At 38.0% G+C, this 22534-nt stretch overlaps 1 protein-coding gene across 1 annotated transcript in view; it reads right to left on the bottom strand.

Annotated features, from left to right (window-relative positions):
• Window positions 1-22534, bottom strand: part of MCTP2 (multiple C2 and transmembrane domain containing 2) — a 183632-nt gene that overhangs the window by 79299 nt on the left and 81799 nt on the right. Inside the window, exons 13-16 of the mRNA XM_045899479.2 lie at window positions 21699-21801; window positions 5820-5921; window positions 3118-3192; window positions 928-1047 (exon numbers count right to left, since the gene is read on the bottom strand). Of these exons, the coding sequence (XP_045755435.1) occupies window positions 928-1047; window positions 3118-3192; window positions 5820-5921; window positions 21699-21801 (400 nt within the window). The remainder of the gene's footprint in view (window positions 1-927; window positions 1048-3117; window positions 3193-5819; window positions 5922-21698; window positions 21802-22534) is intronic.

Below are 22534 nucleotides of genomic sequence, written 5' to 3'. Positions count from 1 at the left end.
AGATTGTGTGATTTTATTTCGCTCCTAAGGATGGGCCAGCGTTATCAGAGAGAAGGAAGAGTGCATCTCATGTACATTGGTCACTCTCTTACGTGGTGTTGGGTCACCTTGTCATGTGACACAGTGGTTTGATATGAATCAATGTTTTTATATCAAAGTTTGTGAAGATTTACTTAAAACATAAATTAGAGCAATTTCGTCATGTGAGTTTTCAACCATCATTTTCTCAAAAAGTCCTGGCATTCACTGGGACAGAGGGAGAGAAATAGACACAATGGAGGGACTATACAGACACAGTTAATATAACAATAACCACCGTGTATAAAGACACATTTTTGAGTGAAAAAAAAAATTTACAAAAATACAGAACTTAGGTCTCTTAAACTTACTGAGTGATAGTATATGAGTAAGATTTGGGTAATTTAAGGGATTTCCAAGGGAAAATCTGATCTAAGTACAGTCTTAGACATCTATATATTCATCTATGCTGTAATATATGTAAGAAAGATGAATGGATACCATTTATATTTTTTTTTCAGTTAAATAATAGAAGTGTTTTTTTTTTATTTTATCTTATTATGTTGTTAATCCCCATACATTACATCATTAGTTTTAGATGTAGTGTTCCATGATTCATTGTTTGTGCATAACACCCAGTGCTCCATGCAGAACATGCCCTTCTTAATACGCATCACCAGGCTAACCCATCCTCCCACCCCCCTCCCCTCTAGAACCCTCAGTTTGTTTCTCAGAGTCCACAGTCTCTCATGGTTCATCTCCCATTTATATTTTAAAGTTTCCTTACAGGTGTGAACTTCAGCTATGTTGAATGTGTATTACTCTGCTTCATGTCAGTAAAATAAAACTCATCTGCATTTGGATTTGGGACTCAGAAGCAAATAATTTGAACATAAAATCAAGGCTTACCACGAATGCAACAGCACTTCTCAACGTGGATTCCCACTGGAAGCAGCTTTTAAGGAACTGTATTGTATTCCACATTGCCATGGTGATTCTTTTCACACGGTCTATATCCCTTGATAAGATCTAATAAAAAAAAAAATGGAAAACAAGGAACTGGATTTAAATAGTCTCTTTAGATCAGGCAGCTCAGTCATTTAAATTACATTTTGCATAGCTGCCAATTAAAAAAAAATAATAGAAAGGAAAAGTCCTAATGCTTTTTCTAAAATTCTTTTTAAAACACCATCATCCATGGAAGGAAAAAAATACAATGTACTTTGTAGCTCTTTTGATGGAGAATAGCCTGTTTCAATAATATTCAGGACAAAACTGAGCTGGTAAAAGCTATAGCAGCAGGGCATTCGGTATGCGTGTGTGAGAGTGTATGTGTGTGAGTGTGTGTGTGTGTGTGTGTGTGTGTAAGAAAAAGAGAAAGAGAAAGAGAGAGTCTACATTGTTTAGTTTAGAAGGAAATGGATGGATTTTTGCAGAAACTAGATGTCCAAGTATTCTAGCTCATGTAGTCCAGAAGACAAAGTCTACAGGAAAGTTTAATTGTGGGAGGAGAACCCAGCTCTCCCACCTCCTAGCTGTGCAACCTCCAACCAGTTTCCTAACCTCTCTTTTCTTATACAATGGGGTTGATTTTAGTATTCACCCTGTAGACAGTGAAGAAAATTGAGGGCCTTTGGAAAGTGCCTGCCACATAGTAAGTGATCTCAAGTACCTGCATCATAAGCACAAGCTTCAACTGTGTAAAAATCTGCAGACACACCGTGGTGAAAGGCACATAGGGAAGATCCTAACAGACTCCAAATCCCCTGGAGCTCCAGAGCCCAAAGCCACCCCATGCAGGACAAACGTCTTTTTTTCCCAGTTGTAGGCAGATTCATTTCAACTTGTTTGCAAAGCAATTACCCCACCTACTTCAACTCAGGTTTTAACTTTCGAATAAATAGGGCACAAGGCAGTAATAATAATAATAAAAGACGTTTACTCAGATTACACCAAATAAATATTACACTCAATGTTATGGCAGACCAAAACAAAACATTGGGATGCTCCCTTCAGAAGACATTCCAGGCCCTTCCCAAGTGTGCCCAGAAGTTCATGGGAAACAAAAGGATGAGGAGATGAATTTATATTTAACTGCTTTGTGTCATCCACAGCTGCTCACCCCACAGGAAGTCGTGGAAGTAATAAACACTTTAAAAAGGGGACACTTTGTTCTTTGTTACACAACTGAAGAGGGACAATAGGTACAGAGTGAAATCCTGGACTGCTTCTGAATAAGACAGGGAGGGACTCTGAAAAGAAACATAAAGGTCATGTTAAAAAAAAATGCAAAACTTCCCCTACTGGGCCCAGATCATCCCTTTCTGTTAAACTGATGAGTGAGGAATTAAGGGAAATAGGCAGAGGGAGACAGTTAACTCAGAATGAGGTAAAATGCCAACACATCCCAAATATTTAGACAATAGTGGTAGGAGCAGTGTGGGGAACCTCGAGGCTAGATGCCCCTAAGATCCACCGGGCTGAGGAAGTTAAGGCCTCCCTGGGCATAGCACCTCCCTGAGACCTTGTGAGGACAGAGGCGGAAAGGGCCTTAACTGATTGAGGCTAGCAGGGAGAGCCAAGTCAGAGAATCTATAGAGGCTGACACTAGGAATGTGCCTTGACAGAATGACTCAGGAGATGAATGGAGGGCTGACACCTTCTACTTCATCCAACATCTGTGTTTTCATTTTCAGTCTTTTTCTTCTTATCCTGCTGACTTTGGTCCTTGTTCTGGGACAGATGGGGGGAGGTGGAGGGAGGAGTGGAGGTGGGGAGAAGCTGGGAGAAGGCGGGGTGGGGGTGGAGACAGAGAGAGAGGGAGGGAGAGGGAAGAAGAGGGAGGGAGGGAGAGGGGGAAAGAGAGAGAGAGAAAAAGGGAGAGGGAAGAGGAGGAGGCAGGGATGGAGAAAGGTGGTGGGGGGAGGAGAAGGGTGATGGGAGGAAGAAAGGAAGTAAGATGGGAGGAAGGACAGAAGGGGGGAGGAGGAGGGGAAGGGAGGGAGGGGAAGAGGGAGGCGGGGAGAGATGCTAAGTAAGGACAATTAAGCACTTCCAGTGCTGAGTGTACCAAAGAGCCTGTTAACTGTACCCACCTACCTTCTTGGACAGCTTGCGGGTATCTTCAACAAAGCGCTTTTCTCTGGGAGTAAAGGTCCTAATACTTGCTTTGACCTAGAAAGACATCATTGTTTAAAAGGGGGGAGGGGCAACATTTAAATGGACTTCATTCTTCTCTTTTTCTTGTTAATGACTGGGAAGAACCTGGAAACGAGTATCTTCTGACCCTAGGGCCAAGGGCCTTTGGCCAGGAGCAGAGCGATGGGGGGACACATGGAGGACACCCCTGAGCTTTGCGTGTGTTCCTGGGTATCTCATTTCACCAGCACACTTGGGTAGGTCAGACTGGATCCAGGAGACCCTAAGAGTGTTGTATCCACCTTGCCAATCAATGGAGGTATTTTAAAGCACTGAGGAGGTTGAGTTCAGGAGGCTCTCGAACCAGTTTCTAAGAAATAAAACTTCCTTCCCATCAAGGTTTTGAACAATATTTTCACCAATAATACCTTGTCTGTGAAAATCTGTTTCCTGCTTATAAAAACATCTTTCCACAGAGAATCTCATTTCCTCTCAATTCTATGGAAAAATAAGTAGATGAGTTATTTGAGACCCATTTTATGGGGAATAAATTGAGGCTGAGAGAGATTTAGTGGCTTGTCCCAATCACCATACTGAGGAAAAGCTCAAAGAATAAAAATTCAAGTCCCTCTCCACTCCATAGGATGGACAACTGGAAAATGAAACAACTGACATATTTTCTTGGTTAAGCCTTCCCTAAAACTCAGGTTTTACCTGTGTGCATAGACTATATACAAGTGCTTGCTCGAAGAAAACAGGAAATGAAGGGTCATCTGTGGTACAAGATGCACAGAGGACTTCCTTGAAGGGAAAGCGAACTCAATGGGAAGAACGAGGGAAGTAACACCACCACCTCCAGACTGGAGACTAAAAATATAAGCTGGAGTGGGGGGTGGGGTGGGAGGGAGGGGGTGACTGGGTAATAGACACTGGGGAGGGTATGTGCTCTGGTAAGCGCTGTGAATTGTGTAAGACTGTTGAATCTCAGATCTGTACCTCTGAAACAAATAATGCAATATATGTTAAGAAAAAAAAAAAGAAGAAGAAGGTAGCAGGAGGGGAAGAATGAAGGGGGGGAAATCGGAGGGGTAGACGAACCATGAGAGATGATGGACTCTGAAAAACAAACTGAGGGTTCTAGAGGGGAGGGGGGGTGGGAGGATGGGTTAGCCTGGTGATGGGTATTGAGGAGGGCACATTCTGCATGGAGCACTGGGTGTTATGCACAAACAATGAATCATGGAACACTACATCTAAAACTAATGATGTAATGTATGGGGATTAACATAAGAATAAAAAAAATTAAAAAAAAAATAAAAATATCCCTGCCATCGACTTTATGAATAATTTCTTAAATAACTAAACAAGAAGCAGGGTAGCATAGGAATCATTGCAGAATCAGAAAGATGTGGATCTGTATGCTGACTCACTCATTTATTAGTAAATCCGTTCTCTAACTCCATTTGCTCATCATAAAATGGCATTAATGATACCTATTTACCAGGTTTATTGTGAGGATTAAATGCAATAATGTCAGAGCCCGGCCCATTGTAGGTGGCCACTAAATGGCAGCCATTCTTAGAATTACTGTAAAAGCTCCATTACCCTACATTCATTTATACCGCTGACTGGATTAACCTGCGCTCTCCTTTTCCTTTCTGGAACCTGCTGCTGACACCATAGCATATGCATGGTCACGGCTAAGTAGCCCACTCCTCTGCATGCTAAGGAATCTCTGCTCACAACAATCAAATCTCATGCCTACCGAGAATCAACTGTTGCTAACTCCCAATCTTGTTTCTGATGGTTTTGCCCATTATTATAATTCCATATTTTAATCAAGTATCATACAAATCATTGAAATCCAAGCATGGACCAGAAGACTTGAAATTTGCGTTGCTCTAGAAAGCCTTGATAAAGGTCAGTCCCTAAAAAGATATTGAAGTAATGATTTTATGGAAAAAAAAACAGTCTGGAAAATTCTATATTCAGATTGTTGTGTATCTTTAAAGTAGATCTCCACTTTAAAAAAAACCTGAAACTAGGTATTATTATAGATGTTATGAGTATATTTATGCAAGGAATAGGTTATAAAACTAAACATAATAAATCCATGGTATAAAAAACAGATTTTATGCCCATAGCTAAAGATTGGCAAATGAGTGTTTACGTATTTTATATTAAACTGAAGGTTGAAGACAGGTTTTAAAAATTCCTCCTTTAACTGTAGTTTCCAGATGAGTAACTACTTCTCTTCATAGTGTTGGATAGCAGGACATCTTTTGTAACAACTAAATTACATGTCAGGGGCTTGAAAATACCTCTGACACCAACTGTGGCCTTCGAGAAGATTATCGGAAATAAAGCTAACAAACTAATTTCTCCTTTTATTTTTTTATTTTTATTTTTTTTTCCTTGACATTTAGATGTACTGGGAATTAAACACCGTCATTTCTACTGGCTCAAGGGGATTAATACCAGTTGAAAACTGAATTGTCCCTCACAGATTTTATAGTTGAGGTTGAAAACCCTGTTCTCTCTCTCTAGCTGCAATATGTGTGAAACATTTTACAGGTATTTGAGATTTGAGTATTGCCAGGCTGGTCATCTTTTACTTTAGGTACAGAGAACCTGGGAGGTATGGCTGGCCCAGCTAGACTTACCGGATTATATATGAGGTCCATCTCCAAGTAAATAGCTCCTTTAAAAGCTTGTTCTAAATCTTTATTCTTCAACACGTAGCAATTTGGTTGTCCATCTCGAATCTGTCATAAACAATAGATAAAATATCAACTTTCTAGGAGGTTTAAACTGAACTGGCAAAGTTGAAACCATACCATACACACACAGATAAAGCAGCTATTCAGCAAATATTAAACCCATCATACATCAACTTTAAATTCTAGAATACTGTTATAACTGATAAGAAGATAAAGTAACAACCAACAGGCTGAAACGGTTATTAATGGAAAATCAGTGGTACAAATTATTAGCAGGTCTACATGGGCTTTCCTTCAAAAATCCCAGAAGTTATACATTTTCATTTATTAAAATGATAAATATTCTACAAAATTCCTGGCCAGTACTTCTCAAGACTGCCAAGGTCATGGGAAAAAGGAAAGACTCGGAAGCTGTCACAATTCAGAAGACAGAAGGAGATAAGATGATTAAATACGATGTGGTACCCTGGGCTGGATCCCAGAACAGAAAAAGGACATTAATGGAAAAACTGGTAATATCCAAATAAAGACCAAAGTTTAGCGAACAGTAATGCACAATGTCTGTTTTCTTTTTTTGGTTTTGTAAATGTACCATGGCAATGTGAAGAGTTAACATTAGGGGAAACAAGGTGAGGGGTATCTAGGAACTCTAGATTATCCTAGTAACTTTCCTGTAAATCTAAAATTACCCCAAAATAAAGAGATCATAAAATATTTTTTTAAGAAATGAATAAAGGAACTGATTTTACTAAGATGGTCAGTGTTTCACAGCCATGGAGCAATGCAAATTAAATCCATGAGCGTAGCTGAAGCTGAGGTCAAAATCCAAAGGTATTTACAATGCACAAAACGCTGAGAAGTTTTCAAAATAAGCAAGTTCCTCTGATGTCCTCTCTCAGCCAGTAGGTCACATCACTTCCACACCCTAATCTGCCAGTGGACCCCACATGTAAGGCATCCCAGAAAAATAGCTCCTGTACCATTTTGGAAATGATGTGGGTCCCATCAAGGCCTTCTCTTACCAGATTCGAGAGCAGCCATGCTTTTATGATTACAGTCTATGCCTTGATTAAACTTCTGGCTTATAAGAAGAATCCCTGTTAACTCCCAAAGGACATCAGCAGAACTTGGAACTAACCAAAAGCTCCACTTGAGATTATAATGATCAAAGATTTGAAATAACGTAGGAAATTTGAGGGCATGAAATTTGAGCCATATTTTAACTGACTATTTCTGTCATTACAAGCATTCAGCACAAGTGTTCTTATAAACAGTGGTGGAAATGAGTTGCATCAGTCATGGGGGAAACAGAGCCATTCCACTTTACAAGGGAGAGGTCACCTTCCTTCCCAAAGTCACCCCACCTCTCAGATTGAATAGGTTTTAAACAGAAAGATGGTTTTCCTGGCCAGTGGCTAAGAGGAAGGGGGTGCCCCATAAAGACCTGGTTTCCTTCCTAAACGGTGTCCAAACAGGATTCTGAGCTTCCTCTTTTATCCACAGTCTCACTTAATAAATTGTGGGTGTTAAAGTTGAAAGAAATAAATACAAAAACAGCATGACAATTTGCCAACCTGACTTCAGTCCAGCTTAGCTGTGCCTCAACCCACAGTCATTGTACTGTTATCTTAAAATTTCCATGATTTCTTAAGGTTAGGAAAGGTCAACAGAAGAACATGAGGTATCAGTAGAAAAAAATATATTTTATAATAATTTTTTTTTTTTTTTTTTAGTTTTTGATTTTTTGTAAATGATCTTTTCCTCTTTTTCAATGTCCCAATATTGTGTCAGCAAAACACAGAATCCACCCAGGGACATTAAATCAGTTATTAAAGCTAAAGATATAGCATAGGCTATTCATGTTGGGTACTTTCATATAATATTTTCTTAAAACTTGTCAATTGCAAGTTTACACATTTGTAAAAAGTTTGAAAAATTACAGAAAAAAAAAAAAAACAAAAGTCCATTTGAACTTCCACAAATATCACAATTCCTTCCCTGCATAGAAATTAGATAGGCATTTGGCATGTATTCTTCCTAAATCTGTATTGAGAATTTATATTCATCAATAAATCCTTGAAAAAAGTAATTTAAATTTTTTGCCTGTGTGAAACTGTATTTTGCAACCTCACTTTGTATCTATCAATGTGATTTGATAATATGTATGTAGTATACAGATCTGCTTTTCTTTAAACTGCTACAGAATATTCAGAATATGAACTTATCAATTTATTAATTCTTTTTTTCTTTTAAAGATTTTATTTATTTATTTGAGAGAGAGCACATGAGGGGGGGAGGGTCAGAGGGAGAAGCAGCCTCCCTGCCGAGCAGGGAGCCCGATGCGGGACTCGATCCCGGGACTCCAGGATCATGACCTGAGCCAAAGGCAGTCGCTTAACCAACTGAGCCACCCAGGCGCCCATTAATTCTTCTTTTGATGAACATTTGGTTGATTCCAATTTCTCAGTCAGTCTGCTATAAGGAGTATCTTTTGGGAAAAGGGAAAAAGGAATGGAAAGAGGAAATATCCTACTTTGTATTGGGATACGTTTAAGTTAAGAGCAGGTCAATGTATTTCAGTATTTAGTATTATAATTAAACACCGAAATAATAATCAAAGGGACTATTTTTAAAAGATTTTCATTTTTCACAGTCTTTATATAACTGAACTTCCAACACAAGAATACAGGATAAAAAGTTCTGTAACATCTCAACTTGCCAAACTGCCGTATGGCAGCATGTATATAACAGAAAAGAGAAGTTCACCATATTTTTCCTGTCAAGAGAATTATGTTTATCATTTATACCTAGAACACAGAAAATCGGGACGCCTGGGTGGCTCAGTCGGTTAAGCATCTGCCTTTTGCTCAGGTCATGGTCCCAGGGTCCTGGGATCGAGTACTGCATCGGGCTCCTTGCTCAACAGGGAGCCTGCTTCTCCCTCTGCCTGCAGCTCCCCCTGCTTATGCTCTCTCTCTGTGACAAATAAATAAATAAAATCTTTTTTTAAAAAAAAAAGAACATAGAAAATCATCTCTGGCAGTTTATGATTATAAAACCTCTATTAAATAGTAGGGCAGCTAAAACACAGCCAAAAGAAAATTTAGAGCCAAGAATCTATATATACTTTCATCTCTTAGGTATGAGACAGTCACTTAAATTAAGACCTAAGCTTAAGTTTTAGGTCTCTGTTGATCAAGGCAAAAAGGAATGATACAGTTTTCGATTTGTGACAAAAGGAGGTCTCTAAGTTCATTTGGAGAGTCTTCTTGAGTTGACATCTGGGATGATTTAGGTTCACTCCAAGATAAGGGTCACTGAATAAAATAATAGACAATGTCTTTAACCTGTTACAAGAAAATTTTTCAGATTGACTTATCACACATTTTTGCATGCTCGCCTATTCACAGGTGAGGAGCACAGATATTAGGCAATCATTTGGGGAAGGCACCTCTGCAGAACAGTAATACAGATTTTATCTAATTAGAAATCTGACTTCAACAATCAGGGAAATGGGCATTTGCATGTCCCTTTCTGAATTTTCATGAACAATATATCTATCAGAAAGCTTTTATCAAGCATATGCTAACAGTTAATTCCTGGTTAAATGAGCCATTGAATACAAAGGTACAGGAAGTCTGTTTCTGAGTAATGATTCAGGATTCTGGAGCCAGAGGACAAGTTACAGAGAAGATAGTCTGGTTTAGATTTTAATCTGACCTGAAATCATCTTTAAACTATTCAATTTTTTTTTCCTACTTAAAAGAATTTTAAATCTTCTTAAATATGCTTTAGCATCGTAAATATGAGTAACTTTTAAAAAGTTGGGTGAATAAACTAATTTTTTAGTCAAAAAGATATTACATTCATTTTTTAAAAGACGGGATTTTTTTTAAATCAGTGTATAACAGAAGTTGGTTATGTGGAACAGGGAACAAAATCGTTTTCTCATCTTGAACTCTCTTTAAAGAATTATCATTATTATGCTTTGCTATAAATTTCCTTGATGTGACCAGTTACCAACTGATACAATAGAAAAGTTAATCAGAATCAATATGCATGAACAAATCCATCAATTGGTTTAGAGAGGGATGATACATATTTAAGAGCAAAATCCAAACTGAAGAGTCCTGCTGATTCCCCCCAGCTTGACCCTCATGTGAAAAAGTAGAGAACGTCTGGGTATAAAGCATGCTGCTTATCAGACACTTTTCTTTCCATGCAAAGGGGGAAATACTTTAATGTGACATCACAATACAACAGTTGGTCTCAGCTGATGCACAGACAAAATGACTCTCCAATAAAAATGAAGAGGACAGACATGAGGCTGGGTAAGAGGAAAATAAATACTCTTTACTTGGTACTGATTCACATTCATATCCCTACTTGGAAGCAGGCCTGCTTCCAATGGCATGAGAGGCAAACAACATGGGAAATTATAATGCCCACAAGGTTATTATTTGCCCGGACACAAAGTCAACCACCAGCCAGTGGAGATGGTATTGAATTCATTACCCTAGACCCTCACCACTTATATCCCACCCCTCCTCTCTTCCAAGGCCATCCATCCCACCCAACACCCAGCTCTGAACCTTGGAAATGGCAGAAAACGTTGGTGTACCCAGCATTTACCAACTCCTCTCTCTAAAATATAAGCTATCTTCCAAAAGTAATATATGTTAATTTTAAGAATTGTGTAAAATTTATAAAAATGGTTTAAAAACACTTTTACAATATTATATTATTTTAAGCAAGTAAACACACATCTCTAGTTTTTAATGTACATTTATATTTCTTTATCTTGTGAAAATAGGATCATAGTGTATTGGATAAAATTTGGGACTTCAGAGACAGATGAACTGAGTTCCAATTCTGACTCTGCCTCAAATCGGCTGAATAAGTTTGGACAAGTTACAAAACTCCCTCTGCTTGTCAGTTTCCTAATCCGTAAAATGTGAATAAAAAATGATATGTATCTCAGAGGTTGCTATGAAATAATCAGCAGAAAGCAGTAAAGAACAGTGACAAGTAGAAATTGCTTGTTAAATAGTATCTTTTAGTCTTATATTAATTTATATACTTTTTAATCACTTGTCTTTTAAATTAAAAAAAAAAAAAACGTAAGAAACGTTCCCCAGTGTAATAACAAATTCTTGTATCTAACTTGGAATAGTGCTTCACCTTATGAAGATTCTACAACTAACCAATCCTTCATTGTAGATCACTAAGGCTGTCTCCAATTTTTAACTGTAAAGACTGTGATGATTTTATACATAGCTATCTTTGTGTGTCCATGATGCATGCCCAAAAATAAATTCCTAGAGGTAGAATGGTTGAGTTATAGGATATACCTATTCCTGTGGTTTTGGCCAAGTATTGCCAGTAAGCCCTCCTAAAATGCAACATTAATTTCTACTCCTAGCCTCAGTAAATAAGCCTATCCATTTCCTTGCAACTTTGCCAACTGCAGGCATTTTTATTTAATATATAGCAATTTCATAGGAAGAAAATGGCCTCAGGTTGTTTTAGTATGTGCTGCTTTTTTTTTCCAACTAATGAGACTGAACATTGTCTTTCCTATGTTTATTAACAGTGGGCCATGGTAGGACTGGGAAGCCAGACTTAGATTCAATTCCCATTTCCGGCATTTAGCATCTGTGTGGCCACGAGTAATTACTGTATCTCTCCCAGGCTCAGTTGCCTCTCTAAAACAGATACCTAGAATATAAATGCTCAGAGATACGTGTAGATTAAATTTTAATCCATTTTATTGAAGCACCTTCTACGAGGCTTGTACCAAGTCATGTTCCCTCCAACAGCACTGGAGAGAGTACTTCGTCATCACTGGTAATGAAAAGTCTTTACCATATTTGTTAATCCAGTTGCTTACACTAATTTGATCATTTAAGTTACTACCACAAGGGTGATGAAGATGACAGATTACACTCTAAGTGGGTACCCTGTGCTACTGTACTCACTCATATTCCTCAAACCATTTAAATCCTCACCACAGCCTCCAAGGCAGACATTATCATTATCTTCATTTCATCAAGGAAGAAATGGAGACAGAGAGGTTAAGTAACTTGTCAAAAATCACACAGCCAATTAGGAGCCAAGACTGGGGGCCAACCCAGGTGGTCTGACTCCATCCTCTGCACTTTTATGGGCCATGAGCAGTATTGGATAAAGCACGAGCCACTCATATGCTTATTAACTATTTGGATTTCCACCTGTTTGAATTAACTTTTCTGCTAGATTGACTTGTCTCCTCCTTACAGATTAAAAAACAAAAACCTTCTATGTTAGTGATATTATCCATTTGTTTCTACGATGCAAGTATTTTTGACCTTGTGTTTTAATCTACAACGGCAAATTTTTGTTTTCACCATGTTGACATCTTCAGATTTTTTTCTCCCTTTATCATTCCTGTTTTTCAGTAGTTTATATAGGACTTCCCCATCATTTTAACAGTTTTATTTAGGAAGTTTCTTCCAACTGTTTGACCTTTAATTCATGGCAAAATAGTTACTGTGTTCAATGCAACACACTGATGCATTTTTCCCTGAGTAAACAACTGACTTTCTCAAAATCCCTTATACAGTGATCACTTCGTTTATCCTTTTCCATCTTTTTTTCATGTCTTTTCATACAGTTCTAGAACTTCCTCACATAGGTCTTAAGCATTATAGTTGTTTTTGTTTCTTGCTGTTAAACTCTTTGATGCTTTAAGTTTTTAAAATGTTTTCCTACTGGTAAGGGTAAGGACACTGACTTTTTTTCCTAATTTTGATCTTGCTTAACACCTCACTGACCTTTTCTTATTTCAAGATGCTGAGTTTATTAATTTCCTTTATATTTATATATAGATGATAGCTGACATCAGATAGCTAATATTGTTTTCTTCATTCAAATATAATTTCTTATGTTTTTACATTGGCCAGATTTGACATAAAAAGCTTTAACTTGAAAGCATAGAACCGCATTAAATTTGAAATTTCTCTAATCATTCAATAGTAAGTCTGATGTTTGTGATGCTTCTGATAGATCTCCTTCATCATGGTAAGGCAATATTCACCAATTACTAATTTATTAGACTATTTTTTTCATAATCAAGAACAGATGTTAAGTTTTATTAAATGCCTTTCACATCTGTTGAAATTGCCAAGTTTTTTTTCCCCCCTTAATATATTAATAATATAAATTACACAATTCGGTTTCCTAATGTGCTTTCATGGTCTTCCATGAAAGGTAGATGATTTCCTTTTTTGTTAAATCTGTGTTTTTGATATCAGAATTCTTCTAGTCTCAGGGAATAAATTCACAAATATTCCATTTTCTCTTATGTCCTTAATCCATTTCAGTAATGTAAGAATTGCTTGGGCCCTTAAGGTTTTAAGAAACTTGCTCATTAAACAATTTGAATCTGTTATTTCCTTATCTGGAGGAGAGGATGCAGGGGAAAAAAGATGGAATTACTTGATTATTTTCTGACATTTCCATAATTAATTATTTCACTAAAGAATGAATTCAGGGGGCGCATGGGTGGCTCAGTCATTAAGTGTCTGCCTTCGGCTCAGGTCATGATCCCAGGGTCCTGGGATTGAGCCCCACATCGGGCTCTCTGCTCAGCAGGAAGCCTGCTTCTCCCTCTCCCTCTGCCACTCCCCCTGCTCGTGTTCTCTCTCTATCTCTGTCAAAAAATAAATAAAATCTTTAAAAAAAAAAATGAATTCAGTACCTGATATTCATGTTTATCTAACTGTATTTTAAACATATTTTTCTTGCTATTTTTACACATTAATTTTTCCAAATGGGGAGCTGTATTATATTTATAGTAATCTGGGGAGATATCTCTGTAACACCTATATTCCCTCAAGGTATATCCCTATTCAAGTTTTCTTCCATAATCTTCAGTAAAATTTAGTTATGTTCTTCACAGTGATCCCCGTATTTCTTATTTCCTTATTCTTAATAATATATGCTTTTCTTTTTTTCATCACCCTTGTAACTGGCCTCTCCATTTCACTGGGCTTTAGAGAAAAGAATACTTGGATTTATGAGATATTTTCTACATTTTTCTTCTTTTTATAATCTTCATAAATTCCTTTCTAACTTTCTTAATTCTACTTAATCTTTTGTTGATATTTAATTGATTTTCAACCTTTATTGTTTAATTATAAAAGCATTCAAAGTAAGGATTTCCTCTGAATAATACATCTGGCCTTTATCCATAGCTTGTATGTATAGTATTTTGCTGCTAATTTCTAAAAAGTCTGTAACTGTAGTTTTGGTATCTACATTAGTTACGTGGGACTTTTTTTTTTTTAACCAAGTGTTTTGATACTTGTTTCATTTTTGTTATTAATTTATATTTGCCCAACACTGTGATCACAATATAGTTTCTGCCTTTTTGGAATCTACTAAGGCATCTGTGAGCCCACAACATGATCAAAATTTAAGCACATTGCATGGGTATTTGAACAGAATATTTTATATATTTGTGTGTACACACACTACATTAGATCAAACTTACTGTTTATTCTCTAAAATTTAATAGTCACTGTGTTAGTATGCCAAAACTTCATCTGAGAACTGCCGAAAAAGGAACTTTCCAGGTCTCATTTAGTAGCTGTGGGATGATGTGCATGAACTGTAACTTTCAGCATCCACTTCATGGAACTTGGACTTTCAAGCAATTGGGCCTTTAAGAAACATCACTTTACAGCCTTGTTTTTTGTTTTCTGATATTTTTTAAGCTGCATAGATAATATAATCATTTTGTGTTTCTAAGCTGGTGATTTTTTCTTGTATTTCAAAAATTTTTAAAGATTTTATTTACTTGTCAGAGAGAGAGAGAGCACAAGCAGGGGGAGTGGCAGGCAGAGGGAGAAGCAGACTCCCAGCTGAGCAGGGTGCCCGATGCGGGACTCAATCTCAGGACCCTGGGATCATGACCTGAGCCGAAGGCAGATGCTTAACCAACTGAGCCACCCAGGAGTCCCTCTTGTATTTCAAATATTTTTAACATATATATTATACTTCCATGAGAAACTATTCACATAATGATTCATGTCTGCTCTAAGTTTATTGGTAATGAAATCATTTTTGGACCCATGAAATAACCTCCTCTGCATGCTTCTGACTTACCACTTACTTACATTTAGGTGTAATACTTTTGCCCATCCATTTCTGTTTAAATTTGAGGGATCTCAAAGCAGCTAGATTTTACTCTTTTACTCAGTGTAAGAAGTTTTTCCATTTAATAGAAAAGTTTAACCCATTCAGCATTTACCATCATGTGCAGGATGCTCAGATTTATACTTGCTACCTTCTTGTGTCAAGACATCAGAGGAAATCCACACGGCATTCCTTCTCCCTTAGCCTGTCCATCCTAACTGAATCCTATCCACGTTATATACTACATACGGTTCATGATAATTCGAGCATGTTAAAGGCACCCTTTCCTAGTTTCCAGGGCCAATGGACAAATTTGCCTCATTTTATCTTTCGTTCTTTATTTCAAAGGACACTTTGGAGCAGAATTAGGCAGGAAGGAGAGTTGAATGTTTATGTTTTAGCCATTTTAAATTTTTTAGGTGGCTACACATCCATAAATATTAAAATAAAATATATTTATTTCAGTGGCCAAAATTTCAGCACGAACTTTAAGAAAAAATATGATTGTGTAAATGTGTCCATTACAATATACAAAACCTATCACAGGTGAAACAGGCAAATACTTAATTGGAAATGCAAATGAAGCCGTGTATGGACATTTATTTGGTACAAGCAATTATAGAAAATTTGTCCCATAAAACTAATTAAGTGAAGCTGTTCCTATGCACGTGGATTCACAGAGAATGCTAAGGGCTGTACAAAGACTGTGCTTCTGATCATGAATTCACCTGCATGTGCTGGCATGGCTTGCAGAGAAGGTCTCAGACTTGGATCAAAAGGTAGGACCTCTTCAGATTACAGATGATTTTTTTCTTAGATATTAGGAAATAATGATAAATAGAGAGATGCTTTCCCTATTTTACAGAAAGCTGATTTTCAAAGTCTTCCTACGTGGGGCCATTCCATAATTTCTGAGATGATAAACACATGTCTGCATAAAAAGAAATGTCCTGGAAGAGAAGAACCCAGATTGATTTCCAGGACAAAATTAGACTCCTTAACTGAGAATAGATGTTTAAATAAATCTAATGGAATTGGATAACAATTCAGAGATAGTGTCTATGCTGGAAATATCTTAAAACTCTAAAATATGTTTACTGTTTTCCAATGCATACCTACTATATTATTGATTAGAAGATATTTGGAGTTATGTGAAAATGGACAAATATTAGAAATCTTCAGATGATAATCCAGGGCAGCTGCAATTTTTCTGTTGTTTTTAATCATGAGTAACAAGTTTTACATATCTATAGGACCCTTTTTTTTTTTTAAGATTTTATTTATTTATTTGAGAGAGAGAGCGAACACAAGCAGGCAGAGAGAGAGGGAGAAGCAGACTCCCCCCTGAGCAGGAAGCCTGATGTGGGACTCGATCCCAGGACCATGAGATCATGACCTGAGCTGAAACCAAGAGCCAGACACTTAACTGACTGAACACCCATGTGCCCCTCTATATAACCCTTTAAAAAGCAACTATTTTATTAAAAAACTTGAACAGAAATGAAATACATGGAAGGATGACCCAGTGGCCCGGATTCTTTCAATTCTGTATTATCTGAGCATATGTACATGCTTTGAACACTTCACTGCATTAACAGATATACTGATTTTAGAACATGGATTTTAAATAAGCCAATAGTCAGCCAGCACATTCACCCTGATTAAAAGATACAGTAAATTCAGAACAGGCTTTTTATTTAACAGGCTGAAATGCACTTAGCACATTATCATTTTGAGAGAGATTAAAAGTTGAAGTACATTCAATACTTTATACTTAGACATTTTGAAATGTAGTTTGCATTTTCTCTGAAAGTGTAAATCAAGTTTTAGTTTATGACTTGATTAAAGAAAATGTATTCTCACAAAAAAAAAATATTCATACTCTTCTCCAAGAAATACAATTTTTGTTTTTAAATAGAAAAGAAGGCATTACTGAATACTATTTCATATACTATAAAGGCAACAGTGGAGCACCGACTATTCCATTTTTATAATTCTCTCTCATATTAAAAAAGCAGAGAAATAAAGACCTTCTCCTAAGAGGCACAAAATATAAAATATAAGGGTTCTCTCTCTGATGCTTATTTCTGGAGTTTCAACCAATCCCTCCAGAAAAATCTCCCTTCCTCTCTAACTTGCTTCATACTGAAGCCAAAACTTTCTTCCTAATCAACTGCTCTGATATCTCCATCTCCAGTCTGAAAGCCTTCAGGTTCTCCCTGCTAACAGAATAAGCCCCAACCTCCCTCAACCCTTCTTGAGCGGCCCTCAGTCCTCCCTCTCCAGCCTCCCCGCTTGCCCTGAGCACCAGGCCCCTTAGGCCCCTTTGTTTCCAGGAGGTGGCCTTTCTCTTACCCCCGGCTTCTCCACTCCTGCTCTACCCTCTGCTTGGAATGGCCTTCTTTCTTTACCTCACCCACCAGTCATGATCAACACCAGGCTCCTTCTTGGCCAGCTCAAACTCCCCACTTCATAAAGTCTTCCTAAAATTAAATCCATTCCTCCTGCTCTATGTTTTCTTGTTCCTTTTATTTAGCACCTAATATTTTAGATCTTGCATAAGCACAGAGAACAAACTGGTGATCTCCAGAGGGGAGGGGAATGGGGATGGGCAAAATGGATGAACGGAGTGGGAGGTCACTGCTTCTGATTATAGAAGGAGTAAATCATGGGGATGAAAGGCACAGCATAAGAATTATAGTCAATGAATGGTCTTGTAACAGTGTTGTCTGGTGATGGGTGGTAGACTTGTTCTGTCACTGTACTGTCACCCCAGACATGTGACATTCAATGTCAACTATATTGCAATAGAGGAAAAAAAAACATTTCAGGTCTTCTGTGTTCATTCCACAGGCATCACCCAAGAGATTCAAGTCTTCAACTCTTTGCCCTACCTGTCCACACTCTATTGCACTGAGACCAGTGGTAGCATGAAGCACATCTTGGTTCTTGCTTTCAGCCTCATATCTAGTGAACAGGGGCTCACCACGGCAGGGATAGCATCCTCTTAGGAGCCCAGGCTTGGGCATGAGACTGCCTATTTCAAATCCAGCCTCTACTACGTCCCAGCAGCAGGATCCTTGCGTACTTCAGTTTCCTCTTTTGTAAACAGCCATGATAATAAAGCAGCCCAAATTAGGTTTTTAGAGAATGAATGATTTCACACATGATACATGCACCGCACAGGACTGGTTAGTTAAGCATGATGCAATAGATATTAAACAAAGAAAAAAATAGATCTAAATAAATGTGAAAACATACTCTCTAAATCACAAGTTAGAATTACTCAAAAATGGAATGATCAGTGAATTAATGAACAACTGAAAATCTGCTTGTTATGGATACTGAGGGTTATGGCATTTTTTTCTATCATATTTATATCTGTACTTGAGGTAGAGAATGAAATTCTTTGGAGAGTGCATGTAGCAGGTGGACCACTGAACATCAGGAAGGTCCAAAATAGATCCTCTGCAAGTTCTGATCACTTGCCCAATGTGTCGGTCAAACAATCGGAAGTGAGTCTGAATTGAAAGAGCCACACTGAAGAACAGCTGCTGTAACAGCTTCAGCTCAACATTCTGGGCCCCCTAGCCCCTTCATGAGAATGTGGCTCAGGCCACGCTGCCTTCACACTTTATGTGGTAGAGAACTGTCAGATCTGGGTTTATTTTTCTGTGTGCCACAGCCCTTTAATGTTAGAAACAGAGAATGTAAAAGAAATCAAGAACTCCCTGCCTCGAAACTTCCCTGTGGCTTCCCATCAATGCTAAGAGTGAGCCAAAGTCCTTCAAACTTTCAGACCATCAGAGTCTTACCCCTCTCCCATGTCACACTGTCCCCGTGTCCTTTCTCCTTCCGCATTTGTGATTCTCCCCCAGGCGACTCCACTCCATCCACACTGTCCACCCCAATATTTCTGGGACAGTCAGGGCACTGCCTTAGAGCCTTGGAACTTGGAAGTTTACCTGCCTGGAAGAGTTTCCCCAGATATCCACAGGGTTTTCTTTCTCACCTCCTCAAGTTCTCATTCAAATGCCCCCTGAAGTGAGGTCCTACCTGGCCAGCCCATGGAGAACTATACCCCTTCCCCAGACATAATCTTGGAGCTTTGCTTTCTATAGGGCACCTTTCACCATCTAACATGCTGCCTTGCTTTTTGTGGGTTTGTCTGTTCTGTATACTGACTCCTACAACAAAATGTAAGTTCCAAAAGAGAAGACACCTTCACTGCAGTCATTGTTAGAGCATTACCACCTAAAACGATGAACAATGTCTGGCATAAACTGGATACTCGATAAATATTCTTCAAACGAATGTATAGATCATGGGTGGCTTATCAGCAACTAGAATAAAGTTAAGGGGGTCAGGGGGCTCCTTGCATTTAAACGAAGTCTTTCATAGAATCATTCTACCTTGCATCTTGAAAGATATGGTTTGAAGACTTCATTAACTTAGGTCAGTGGTTCTCCACTGAGAGTGATTCTGTCCCTCCTCAGAACACTTGGCAAGGTCTGCAGACATCTTTGACTGTCACAACAGTGATGAGTGGATGGGTCCTCCTGACATCTAGTGGGTAGAAGTCAGAGATCTGCTAAACATCCTACAGTGCACGGGACAGCCCCCCACAACAAAGCATGAGATATTCAAGAATGTCAATCATGGTAAGGTTGAGAAACCCCACACCTGATTTAGCCAGAGGTAATTACTTTTTTTTTTTTTAAGATTTTATTTATTTATTTGACAGAGAGAGACACAGCGAGAGAGGGAACACAGGCAGGGGGAGTGGGAAAGGGAGAAGCAGGCTTCCCGCCAAGCAGGGAGCCCGATGCGGGGCTCAATCCCAGGACCTGGGGATCATGACCTGAGCCGAAGGCAGACACTTAATGACTGAGCCACCCAGGCACCCGTAGCCAGAGGTAATTTCTTATATCTAACTCAACAGCATGAAGACACTGTACATAATAAAGGAAGAAGGGAGGGAAGTAAGTGGGTCAATTTGTTGGTATTATAGAAAACCAATAACACAAAACTTTTATACGTAAAACAGAGGGAGGTTAAAAATGACTCCAAGGAGTGTTCACTCGGCAAGGAATAAAATATGTTACTACAGATTTATCTATAAAAACAAGAGGACGGGGCACCTGGGTGGCTCAGTTGGTTAAGCATCAGACTCGTGATTTTGGCTCAGGTCATAATCTCAGGGTCATCAGATCGATCACCACAACAGGCTCTGCACCCAGTGAGGAGTCTGCTTGAGATTCTCCTCTCCCTCCCCTCCCTCCCTCTCTCCCCTTCCTCTGCCCCCCCCACTCAGACATACTCTCTCTCTTTTTCTCTCAAATAAATAAATCTTAAAAACAATCAAAAGGAGAAATATCTCTGTCCTGCCCAAAAAATTTGAGAAAAAAAGGAAACTGAATTGTAAAGGAGGATCTTTGCTTCTTGTTCCTTTAGACCTCTCTAAAATTGTATTCCATGCTCTTGTTACATGTATTAATTCAGGAGTAACTGACAATGTTGTAACCAAAAAAAAAGGAGAAAAATCCCAAATTGCCGTCTCCTCCCTGAGAGTCAGTGTGGTCTGCTGTTGACAGCTCTGAGTATTTGGCAGGAGCCAAATCAACAAGGGAACAGCTGCTCCACCCCTTCTCTTAGAGGAACAGTGGGGATAAGAGAACTTGGGGAGAAATTAACCAGGCGATCAAAACCCATACAGATACTGAGAGATGCAGTGTTTCTCCCACTGTAAGCATCATGTGAGCTAGTCTAATCTCATGGTTACAGCACAGACCTCTCCTGCTACAAAAATGCACTAATAACTTTGGAGAAATAAGTCTTTGGGAAGAAGTAAATAAAGCATTATTGACTGATAAGACCGTGACATCTTTACAACGAAACATTAACTATTGAATGAAAAACTGAAATTCTCTCTTCTGGAAGAGTACATTTGGTACACACATTAATGTTCAATTAATAGGTGAATTCAGATCCCAGCTTCCCTCCTTTGCCCATGTAAAGGCATTATGTGGTGCTTTCTCCTCTGACTTCATAGGGTATTTTTTCATTCAGCTCTTAGCTTACTCTGGTATGTTATCTTTTAACTAGACTACTGAAATAGCACTCTTTTTCCAAGAGAAGCTCTCTGCTCTGTTCCACAAAGCATTTTTTGAGACTGAAAGCAAACTCTATTACTATAAAGACAAATAGAACTTTTGAGAAAATAGTCTTCAGTAGAGCTAGGAACAACTTTGCAGTTACCAGCAATTAATCTTTAAAGAAGTGGGTAGTAAGGAGGTAATAAAGAAACACATGTATGTTTTTCATTAACAAATGGAAATTCAGTCATAGATCTGTATTCCTTGAAACCAAACAGAAATTCCCGTCTTAAGATGGAAAGATTGAGAATGAATTGAAAGACTAGTCAAAATGTCTTCATTGGTCAAACCAATATTCAACTAAATAGTTGTTACTTTATATCTGAAACTACTGAAAATACTGGAAAAGGGTAAGGAATAAAAGAGTTATTTCCTGCTATAGCTGGGCGGATCTTTTCCCCAGATTGACAAAGATAGAACAACTCTAGACCATAGAAACTTGTCAACTGTAAAATTACTTATGAACTGGGTATTAACTACAGTAACTTACGGACAGCAAGGGAATGGCAACTTTTCCAAGAAAATCAGGAGGTTTATCTCCATCTTCATCAAACACTGTCACTTCCAAAACATCATGGATATCTTTAATAGGACTGAAACAAGAAATGTACCATGTATTATATACAAAAACACACAAGTGGAGTCTGTTCCATGAAGATCTGAAAACACAGTTTCACTAATTAAGCCTCTATGTCCTTAGAGTATAAAACTACTATTTAATTAAATTCCAAAAATTAAATCAAACTGAACTGTATTCCCAAACCTTCCATCATAGAAGAGTCAGACATCCATATGAAAAAAAAAAGTCAACTTTTTTACTATGACATTTTCCATGTATACATGCACTCAAGGGTAGGACTATTAAAGAAACAGGAGGATAAAGAAAAAGAGACAGAATGAGGAGGGTAAAAGGACAGTGATTTCAAATAGGCAATCAGATTTTCTTTACATTAAATTAACAAAGAAAAAAATAAATGAAGAATTCCCTTTAAAAAAAAAAAGGTGATTAAAATCACTATTTGCTGAGATCCACAGAAAGCTTCCTATTGTTGAAACACAAAATACTAAAAATCCCATGCATATTTAGAAACATTTATGTTGACCAGAAACCAGACATTACCTATAATGAAAAATGGAGCCATGGTCATCAGCAATGTGTTGAGCAAACAAGAAACTTTTTCATATGGCAATTTGCAAATCTGCTTAGGCGACTTAATACACTTCTCATAGATCCTGGGAACTTTCTTTCATCAGTATTTTAGTTTTCAGAGTATAGGTTTTTCACCTCTTTGGTTAAGTTTGTTCCTAAGTATTTTATTATCTTGG

The sequence above is a fragment of the Mirounga angustirostris genome, unplaced genomic scaffold (assembly GCF_029215605.1).
Source record: "Mirounga angustirostris isolate CCGP_5_RB_7025 unplaced genomic scaffold, mMirAng1.0.hap1 SCAF_9, whole genome shotgun sequence".
NCBI lineage: Eukaryota > Metazoa > Chordata > Mammalia > Carnivora > Phocidae > Mirounga > Mirounga angustirostris.
This window is presented reverse-complemented; position numbering and strand designations above follow the sequence as displayed.